Source organism: Hibiscus syriacus, unplaced genomic scaffold, assembly GCF_006381635.1.
Source record: "Hibiscus syriacus cultivar Baekdansim isolate YM2019G1 unplaced genomic scaffold, ASM638163v2 tig00110328_pilon, whole genome shotgun sequence".
Classification (NCBI taxonomy): Eukaryota; Viridiplantae; Streptophyta; class Magnoliopsida; order Malvales; family Malvaceae; genus Hibiscus; species Hibiscus syriacus.
This window is the reverse complement of record NW_024062685.1, coordinates 7,081,947-7,092,804: the sequence shown is the minus strand read 5'-3', so window position 1 is coordinate 7,092,804 and position 10,858 is coordinate 7,081,947. Positions and strand designations below refer to the sequence as shown.

The 10,858-nt window shown below is 30.7% G+C and overlaps 1 protein-coding gene across 2 annotated transcripts; it reads left to right on the top strand.

The window, feature by feature from the left end:
- The first annotated feature begins 2,151 nt into the window (after positions 1 to 2,151).
- LOC120118388 (mini zinc finger protein 2-like) lies at positions 2,152 to 2,972 on the top strand. Of its 2 annotated transcripts, none has more exons than XM_039138423.1 (2): positions 2,152 to 2,334; positions 2,427 to 2,972. In XM_039138423.1, the coding sequence occupies exons 1-2, from the start codon at positions 2,268 to 2,270 to the stop codon at positions 2,750 to 2,752; spliced, it is 393 nt and encodes a 130-aa protein (XP_038994354.1). In that variant the 5' UTR covers positions 2,152 to 2,267; the 3' UTR covers positions 2,753 to 2,972. The 2 variants fall into 2 exon arrangements, with proteins under 2 accessions (XP_038994354.1, XP_038994355.1); XM_039138424.1 differs by having other exon boundaries at positions 2,153 to 2,329.
- Positions 2,973 to 10,858: the final 7,886 nt, after the last annotated feature.

Genomic DNA, 10,858 nt, shown 5'->3' with positions numbered 1-10,858 from the left:
TGGCTCGTTTAACAAACGACGTTGTTTGGTTTAATTTTTTAAAAAAAAAAAAACAAAAATCCTGGTTTTTCCTGGTTTTTTCCGATTTTCAGCCGATCCGGTTCGAACGGTTCAGCGGTTCTGGCCGGTTCACTAATAGCGGTTCAACCGGTTTAGATTGAACCGGACTAAGCAACAGTTCCCGGTTGAACCGGTCGGTCCGATCTTGTTTTCAAAACAGAGATTAAAACAAGTTAGCGAACAATATTTGAGTTTGGGAATAAAACCTATTAGAAGTATTTATATTATATCTAAATGTTTATTTTAATCTCTCTCTTGTAAAAAGAAATATTCTAATCTATGTACTATACCTAAAAGTTTATTTTAACCATATACATTTAAAAAGTTAATATTTTAGTCTAGAATGTTAAAATTTTCTAAGAATTTTAGATTTGGAGTGAGAGTAAGGACTAAATTAAAATCTTGATAAAAAAATTCATAAAAAATATTTAAATTTTCATTAATTTTTAAATATTATGAAAAGTATTATAAAATTATATCAAATCTTAAGTTTTTTATTTAAAAATAATAATCTAGTCATAGTTGGACGCAATATGTAATGTCAAAAAATGTCAACATCATCGTAAATCATTCTTTTACACACTTTCAAAATATACATCGATTAAATTACTCTTCTTTTTTCTAGAGCGATCAATTTGTTTAATTTTAAAATTTACATGAACTTAGTGTTTAAATCAAAATATTTAACGTAACTAACTACAACTTTAATTTTTTAGACCAAATATTCACTTTTCAAACATAGAAGAGCTAAATTGTCCCTTCTTATAATAGAACCAAAAAAATAACTATTAGGTATAATAAAGGGAGTGAATGTTATTGATATGATTTCGGTTGTGGTGATTATCGAATCATATGTTGTTGCCCGATCGTGATTATAGTAAGCAGCTGAGTTTGTAACTCAAACGCGGAATTGTTACTTAAATATACGTTATTGGAAAGGGGAAATTAAAGGTATGGTTGTGGAATGGATTATGATATGATAAAAATTGGGATATGGTTAAGTATGGATAGATGTAGTTGGCGTGTGGGTGTTTAGGATTGAAAGATGATAGACTGTGACCCACTAGTAATAGGGCCACTAGGGAACTCCTTCAGGTCCTTTCCGATGGGAATCACATCAATTTTTTTTTTTTACAATAGAATGATTAAAATGAGCTTTTAAATATGGTACAATAACTTCTAATATATCTTTAATTGAGTTTAAACATGGCTTTAAAAAAATAAAGTTAAATACAACTCGACCATGTATAACCCAATAGATGTGCCCTCCACTTTATATCAAAGCGGTACATAGATGGAGAAAAGCAAAACTCTGTCTCACCAGATTCCTAGAAGAAAATGAGCCAACAAACCAATCAAAATATCTCTCGAATTTGGTAATAACGTTAAAATTACCCAACAACAAAGAAAAATATCTTGAAAAAGCCTCTTTAAAGTACAACAAAGATATTAAGTTCGGTAAATACATTGAAGAATACATGAAAATGTTAGCATCAAATCCATGTGTTTCCACCTTCAAATATTGGTCCAAGGAAAGAAGCTTGTAAACATTACTTGTTTCATCCTTATGATGGCTGCCGAAACCTAAATACACTTAAACTCTATTAAAGCTACGTGTAATTATGTTCATTAATCTTGTATATACAAAGAATTGAACTAAAATATATATTTATTACTTCATATAAAAAGAAGTGTTACTTAATCTTATATTCGAAGCCCGGTATTAAAAGGTAATTACATGAACTAATAAAATAAGAGTTCGAATTTATAATTTTATATGAATTTGAGTAGCTTTGGAAGAGCTTATTAATTATAAGCAAAATTGGATGAGACGAATCACGTTTTTAGGTCAAAGATAAAGAGAATGTGATGTTGGTGCATCGGGCAATGACTTTTAACATCAGTTTAAGGGGCCACGCTGTATAAATTAGGTTAAATAACGATAAAATAAGCTAAAGCTTAGCTGTTCTTTTTCTGTTTAAAGCAAGTCCCTGTTTAAGAAAAGCTTTTAACATCATTTTAGGGTTTGCCTTAGCTTAATGGCAATAGCTTTGTTTTGTATATATACATAAAACACTAAACTCTAATGAGTTGTTAAGGCAGTTTGGATAATCATTTCACAACGACGGTTCTAGGGTTTACTATTGAGAAATTAAATTTAAAAAAAACAATTAAAAGGAATAAAGATAACATTCTCAAGTATAAATATGTCCTTTAGGGTTAGGGTTGGCCTTGACACGAGACTAAAAGCTTTGCCTCTCTTAGTAGTGTATTGTTGAATTTCTCTTGATCTTTTTTTTCCTCCTTTTTTTGTTCCATTTTTATTTCTTTTCTTTTACCTACTGATCGAGTTTCGGTTTTACAAGTGTTACAAGGAACGATTCAGAGATCGATCGCCGGAATGAGGAAACGACAAGTGGTTGTTAGAAGGGAGGAACAACCGAGAAGCAGCACCAATTCATCGATGACAATTAGAAGCGTGAGATATGGGGAGTGCCAAAAGAATCATGCCGCTGGTGTCGGAGGTTACGCCGTAGACGGGTGTCGGGAATTCATGGCAAGTGGAGAAGAAGGAACAGCTGCAGCCCTTACTTGTGCTGCTTGTGGCTGCCACAGGAATTTTCATAAAAGGGAAGTTGAAGCCGAGGTAGCTTGTGACTGTTCTTCACCTCCTTCCTCCAATGGAGCCTAAATATATATATATATATATATATATATATATATATAGCTTTATTAAATAAACCACCACTCATGTTTGTATAAAAGGAAGGTTTTATCATTAAATCCCTCTCTATGTTTTCTGTAGTAGCTTTGCTTTAACTGCTTGCTTATATGTTTGTATGTGTTTCTTGAAGGAATGATTTTTTCTTCTTCTTAGCTTGTCTTTCTATGTTATGAAGAGATAAAAAGAATTTGTATTGTGTTGATGATGAAGAAATTAATGTTTCCCCCCCCCCTTTTTGATGATCGATGAATCATGGTTGACTTAGCTTGACAACTTCTTTAAGTTCGCAAATTAGGTTATTGTACATTAAAATGCGATCAAATTCATATCTTATTATATGTTACAATAGTAACGATCGAATTCACTTATCGGATAAACTGATGGCGTTTCTACACCAAACATTTAATAACATTATCTTGTGAAGGTGAAGGAACTATTCACCGGTACGATAATTTAGGTTACTTTGTAATTAAGTTGAAAGGCCCCACATATCTAATCACTAATGGAATATTTACTAATGTGGTCTAATCTGCTGGTGGTTCATGATGTGAAAGTGTGTTGGTGATGTTCTTAAAAGGCAATTAACCACTTGGGTTTGAACAAAAAGGCTGGCCCTTTTGAGTTAAACATCTTTATTAAATTTGTAATATTCCTGATTTTCTTGTCTAACCCACCTTGTTTAAATTATGATTTCATTACTGTTGCTGAATAGTTTTCATAGATCTCAACACCAAAAAGGGGGAAAAAATATCGCTAAAGATGATTCAGAATTTCTAATGAAATTTCATATAAAAATCACCGTCTTCAAAGAAAAATTATTAAAGATGATATGATGTAAGAACTTAGAGTGTGTTTTTTTATTAGTATGGGATGATCAAAAGGTAATATTTGTTCAGAATATTTATTAGCTCTTGAAAAATTAAAAACACATACTTTAAACGTAACATTTCGAACCCAAAACCTCTAGTAAAAATAACATTTTTTACCGCTAAAATTGCTCAAAAGCTTAAAAAATTTAAAGTTTGAATCTCAATGTTTGTAATAAAAGAACATCTTACAAGTATATAATAATAAAAGGTTTAGATGTTTAACATGTGAGGTGAGTTGGCAGATAAATTTCCTTCTTCAAGTTAGGCATCGAGTATACGGAGGGAACAAACCTTCGGGTATACGTAGAATTCAGTCGGGTAGATGTCCATTTTGAAAAATATCCCAATCCATGCATACTTTCATCTTTTTTCGTATATATACACTTAAAAGGCAAATTAGGTTAATCAATTAGTCATCTTTTTCTTTAAGAATGGAAAGTTTTTCCTTCAAGGCCTAGCTTGTATTTTTCTCCATTGTTTTGCTAGTGATTGCCACTAACTTCCACAATTATGAGTTGAACGAGATCTTTTATGCTTCCATAATTGAGAATTGTTTGGAACTTAAAAATGCTGTTATTTGTGGTCTTATAATTGCCACTAATCCCACATCGAGTGAACCCTGAATTGTTTAATTCGTGTGTTTCTCTCTTTATTCCTACACTTCCATAAATTAATTGCCACTAATCCCACATGAGTGAACCCTAAATTGTTCAAGGTTTTATAATTAAGTTAGTGTCAATTAATTTATGGTCGGATGCATGAAGACTAAAATCCGTTCATAGACACTGAGAATTGTAGTGGCATGTACAATAACATCATTTTGGTTTAATTTAATAAACTGTATTGTGTTATAATATGGTCTTAGTTTGCTTGATTATGCAATGGATTGTCATATAGTATTCTTTGTTTGATGGTTGTCACGTTGAGCTTGAGCTCGATGCTAATGTCATGTTTTGTTATGTTATGTTCATGCAATGACATATCATGTAGGTTTCTTTAAGCGCGTTTTAAGTGTAAAAACTTGATAGAGTAAACTAGAACGCATCTTAACAAGGTTTATGAAAATAGAATTTTTGCTTTTTATTTAATAGTCCGATATGATTATAGGATAACATCTTTTTTATATAATGTAAGTATAAGATAATATATATTTAAAGATAAATATTAATAATTTGACATTGAACGTTCATACCACTAACATTTATAATACCCAAACTTGAAATTTCAAAGAATAACATCATTTTTTACTATCAAAATCGCTTAGCTTGTGTTAAAATCCTTCTAAATCGGAGAGGAATGAGTTTGACGTTGAATTCAATGTGATACCTTTGTAAGATTTTATTGTAATAATGCTATATCAATTTTGGGTAGATAAAAAAAAACCCCACCCTGCCGCCATCTCTATCTATTCAATGCCATTCGGGCTAGTTCTGTAATGGTATGTTAGCCCAAATATGAAAGCTCCCATCTAAAATAAGGCCCGTAACAGATAAAACCTATTAAATTAAGTGCATAATCTGATATTTTGAATAGGGGTGTAAATGAGTCGAGATTGAATAAATAAAGTAGTGTCGTGTTTGTTTGTTTGTTTTTTAAGGTATTCATGTTCGTTTAATTTTTAATATTGTATTTGTATTCGTTTATTTATTTTTGAAGGTATTTGTTTTCGTTCATTTAGTGTTCACGAACATGTTCATTTAATGTTTGTGAACATATTCGTTTAGCGTTTATGAACATGTTTGTTTAATGTTAGGCAATCAACACTATCTTTTTATCCTTCTATTTACAAGTCAAAGAAAAATGACGGAATTTCACCAATTGTCCTTAAGTTACTTAGTCTTTGCAATTTGAATTCCAAAGTTCATCTTATATTCAATTAGTCTCTATCTACACAAATATTTAAAATGCAAAAAAAAAAAAAAGAGAGAGAAGGATAACTGAATAAACGAGTCAATAAATGAGTTTGTTCGTAAACATAAATAAATTGAATGCACATTTGTTTGTATTTGTTGATCTATTAAATAAACATAAAAGAATTTGTTCATACTCGTTTATTTATCTTAATAAACTAACGATCTACGAACATTTCATCGAACGATCTGTTTGTTTACACCTTACCTAATCGTTGACCACTTAACTATTTATCCCTTTTACTTTTATCATTGATAATTTAATTTTATCAATCAGATCACCTAACTATTTAATTGTTGTCAATCAAGCAACCTGCCGTTAACAGTTGATGGAAGTGTTGATATGACAGTTAACAAAATTGACGTAACTATACATTTAGTCCTCAATACTTATATATCCTATCAATTTGATACTAATTTTAATTTAATTTAATAAATTTAATCATCTAATCATATTATGATACATGTCAAATTATGAATGGAGGATACTTTTAAATTTACTTATTTTATTTTTCACTCAATCTGACGGTGCCATGTGTCACTATCAGATTAGATAGAAAATTAATGGTGAAAGAGGAAACGATAGCATAAAATGGAGGGAGAAAGAATCAAAATTCATGCCATTTGGGTCCTATAACATCATCCAAACAACTAAGCTAAATCCACTATGAAAATATTACATATTGTAAAAATGACAGAAAAAAATTAAAAATAATTTTAATTTTAATATATTTTTAAAACAATTTCATATATATATATATATATATATAATTCAATTTAAATTTTTTGAAAATTTCATATACTTTTAATAAAAATAAATTGAGTTAAAATGTATAAAATCATTAATAAAAAGTTAATATATATATATATTGTTATTAACTTTATCAAACAATTTATGTTTTTTAAATAATTTTGTGCTATAATATATATATGAAATTATTAACAAAAATTTTAAAATTATTACTTAAGTTAAAAAGATTTAATTTGATTATTATATATTAAAATTATTATTAACTTTATCAAATAATTTTTTAAATTTTTTTTTATATTTTTAATAAAAATAAATGGATATATATATATATATGAAATTATTATAAAAAGTTAAAATTAATATTTAAATTAAAAAAATAATTTAATGATTATATATATAATTGTTGCTAATTTTATCAAAAATAAGTTCATATACTTGTTAATAAATTGTATTGTCATCTTAATATGAATTGTATACAAAACTTTCTCTAAATTTTATATTTATAAATAAAAGGAGTATGCATCATATAAGACTTTAATCTTTAATGGATATTAAAATATTAATTATAAAATACTATTTAATACATAATATTCTAATCATAATAAACATCCACATAAATAATTAGCCATAATATGGAATTTTATCTATTATCTGTCTTATCAATAAGTCATTATATTAATAAATATGTGAAAACTATAATTTATTCAATAATATAAAAAAATAATAAAATTACATTTTTTTAAATAAAAACATTAATTTTTATTAAAATGTACTCAAAATAAAATATTTATAATCATGACAGTAAATTAAATACATAATCAAAAAATAAAAAATAATTATAAATTGATTTAATGAAATAAGAATATAAGATACTATATATTAAATATTATAGTAGAATAAATTAAATTAAGAAATGCTTAAAGACCATGTTAAAAAGTTCTATGAAGAACTATTCACAAAAGATCCTTTAGTGAAGCAATCTCTTGAGAATTCTAGACCCTTTCCTAATCTGAATAAGGAGCAATGGAACTGGTTGGATAAACCTTTTGAGAACATTGAAATTAAGGATGCTCTTTTCAGTATGAATCCTCTAAAAGCTCCAGGTATTGATGGGTTTCATGCTAACTTCTTCCAGAGTAATTGGGACACAGTTGGAGAAAAGGTTTGCCAGCTAGTCAAACACTGTCTCAATGGTGGCCAGATTGAAGAAGCTTTAAACAGAACGTGTTTGGTTTTAATTCCTAAGATTGATAACCCGGATAGAATTACTCAATTTAGACCTATAAGCCTCTGTCAGGTTACCTACAAAATTATAACCAAAGTTATCGTTAACCGCTTAAAACCTATTCTTCCTATTCTAATTTCTAATAGCCAAACAAGCTTTATACCAGGAAGGGTTATTACAGACAACATTATCCTTGCTCAAGAGGTTATCCACTCTATGAAGATAAAGAAAGGTAAGAAGGGGTACCTGGCCATCAAGATCGATCTGGAAAAAGCCTATGATAGATTAGATTGGAACTTTATTAGAGATAGTATTGTGAAGTTGGGCTTACCTAATAGATTTATTATGGCTATTATGAATTGTATTACCTCCACGATGATCCAAATTAATTGGAATGGTGGTCTTACGGAGCCTTTTAAACCATCAAGGGGAATCAGACAGGGTGACCCCCTTTCGCCTTACCTATTTGTCATTTGCATGGAGAGATTAGCGCAAGAAATTGCATTAAATGTGGATCAAGGTAAGTGGAAACCAATTAAAATGTCTAGAAAAGGTCCTAACATTTCTCACCTCTTTTTTGCAGATGACCTTATGCTCTTTGCTGAAGCAGACAAGTCCCAAATTAAGGTTATTCAGAATACGCTCCAAAAATTCTGTAGCAGTTCGGGTTAGAAAGTTAATCTGCAGAAATCCAATATATTTTACTCAAGCAATTTGAATGTTCAAACCAGAGACACTATTACGAACATGATTGGAATCAAAGAGGTCTACAATCTTGGAAATTACTTGGGCGTTCCTCTATTACACAACAGAATCAATAAAAACACCTATAGCAGCATCATTCAGAAAGTGAAAGACAGACTCTCAGGTTGGAAGGCTAAGACATTATCTTTGGCGGGAAGAATCACCCTTGCTAAATCTGTCCTCAACTCAATTCCAGCTTACACTATGCAGTCAATTCTTATCCCTAAAGGAACTTGCGATGAACTGGAAAGATTTACTAGAAACTTTATCTGGGGTCATACTAATGAACAGAGAGGTGTTCATCTGGTGAACTGGGATACCCTTTGTAAACCTATTAAAGATGGGGGACAAGGCCTAAAGAACTTGAGGATGCAAAACAAGGCTTTCCTCTTTAAACTGGCTTATAAACTTATTAATAGAAATGATCTGTTATGGGTGCAGGTGATGAGAAACAAATATAAAGTGGAAGGAATCCTGCCTGAGAAGCTAACTAAGAAGGGAGGTTCAGCTCTCTGGAACCACATATGCAACCTTTGGTCAGAGTTTAAGCAGAATATCTGCTGGAACATTGGTAACGGAAATCATGTTCAATTTTGGCACGACAATTGGCTAGATCAGAATGGCCCTTTATCAAATTCATGCATCCATCCAGTTGAAGTGGAAAACGACAAATCCAAAGTAAATGAGATGATCAACCAGAATAGTACCTGGGATTGGAACAAGATTCATCGGCTACTTCCAGACCAAATCATCAACAAATTGAAAGCTACACCTCCTCCAATAGAAGTTAGCATTGCAGACTCGCCCGGCTGGATTCCCTCGGAGAAAAGAGTCTTCACTGTCAAATCTGCTTATAAGAAAATCGAAAATATCAATTCATCAGAGGAGAAAATCTGGTCCACCATTGCCAAGCATAATAGCATACCCAGAATTAAAACTTTCCTATGGCTTATAGGAAACGACAGATTACTAACCAATTCAGAAAGAGCCCGTAGACATTTGACAACAGATGAAAGATGCCCTATGTGCAACTATGAATCAGAAGATATCAACCATTTGATGAGATTCTGCCCAAAAATTTTGCAGATATGGATTGAACTTCTGGGTACCCAGAAAATGGAAAAGTTCCTGAGTATCAACATAAAGGAATGGCTCATTGAAAACATTGAAACAAACCAATCCCCATCACCGAGGATCGAGAACTGGACTACTTTTTTCAGCGCTGTTATCTGGTACATATGGAAAAGAAGAAATCAGGTGATTTTCGACCCAGAAATGATTGAAAGAGACTCTATTATTCAACAAGCCTTAAGACTATCCCAAGATATTCTGAATACAGAAAGTTCTAAGACTGGAAATACAAAGAGCAGAAATAGCGATCAATACAAATGGCAAAAACCAGACAGAAACTACTGCAAGATTAATACAGATGGAGCCAAACGAAAGAATACGGGAGAAGCCGTGTGCGGGGGAATTGCAAGAGACCATAATGGAACTGGAGTTGGGGTTTTGGTAAGAAAATTGGGATTTGTTCAATCTTAGAAGCAGAACTTTGGGGTATTCACGAGGGATTAAAAGTTGCATGGATGAAGGGTGAAAGGAAAGTTATTTTGGAATATGACAGCAAAGAAGCCATAAACCTCATCAGAAACAAGTCGACTGAACACAGAAAATTAACTATTCTGCAGCACATAGAGATTTTGCTCAAGAGAAATTGGATGGTTGAACTGAAGCACATACCTAGAGAGGCAAATCGAGTAGCGGATGTTATCACTAGGCAATTATGGAGTTACCAAGGGAATTCAGTTTTGCTGCAGAACCCTCCCAAGGAAGCCGAGAAGTTTATGATTTCTGATAGAACGGGCATCTAAACAGCCCTTTGTACCCGTTTCAACAAAAAAAAAAAGCGTTCTGACATTAAGTTCACTTAAAAAATCGCTTTCGAGATTAATAAAAAAATGGCTCTCGAGATTTATTAATTTGATTATTTTATTAAGGTTTACCCTCCCTTATTTTGTCATTATTAAAATCATCTCTAGTTGTGTTTCTAAGAATTATTAAATTTAATTAAGGTTTGACGGAAGATTTATCCACAATTCGAATAATTGCTCATTTTAAAAGGATCAAGCTGGTAATAAAATAAATTTTAACGCGTTACTATCAACACCGATTAAGCGGACATTGAACAAGGTCCAGGCGGCTTTACTGTCTCCATAGTCAATCAACTGGTCGGGTCAAACTCTTATGAACATGTGGGTTATGATCTTGTGAATATTTTGTTTTTTTGAGATATTTTATTAAATTTATTTTCTGAATATTTTATTTTTATATTATATCTTTGATATCTTTTATTTTTAATACTTTTAATTTTATAATCTTTTGATATGTTTTTTGTATTCTTTATCTATTTAAAAAAAAACTTATCTATCGACAACGCACACACTTTATAAAAATATAATTATTCAAATTCAAAACATTTAGAAAAAATAACGTTTTTCTTTACTAATGAAATCATCTTATGAGTTGAGTAAGAACTAAAGCTTACAAAGAAACATAGGATATATTCTTATGGTT

What these genes read in the sequence shown, in the direction of transcription:
- LOC120118388 (XM_039138423.1), top strand. Translation starts at nt 2,268, where the DNA reads ATGTCCTTTAGGGTTAGGGTTGGCCTTGACACGAGACTAAAAGCTTTG. An exon ending in GCCTCTCTTAGTAGTGTATT is followed by an intron (nt 2,335 to 2,426) that starts GTTGAATTTCTC and finishes CGGTTTTACAAG; the next exon opens with TGTTACAAGGAACGATTCAG.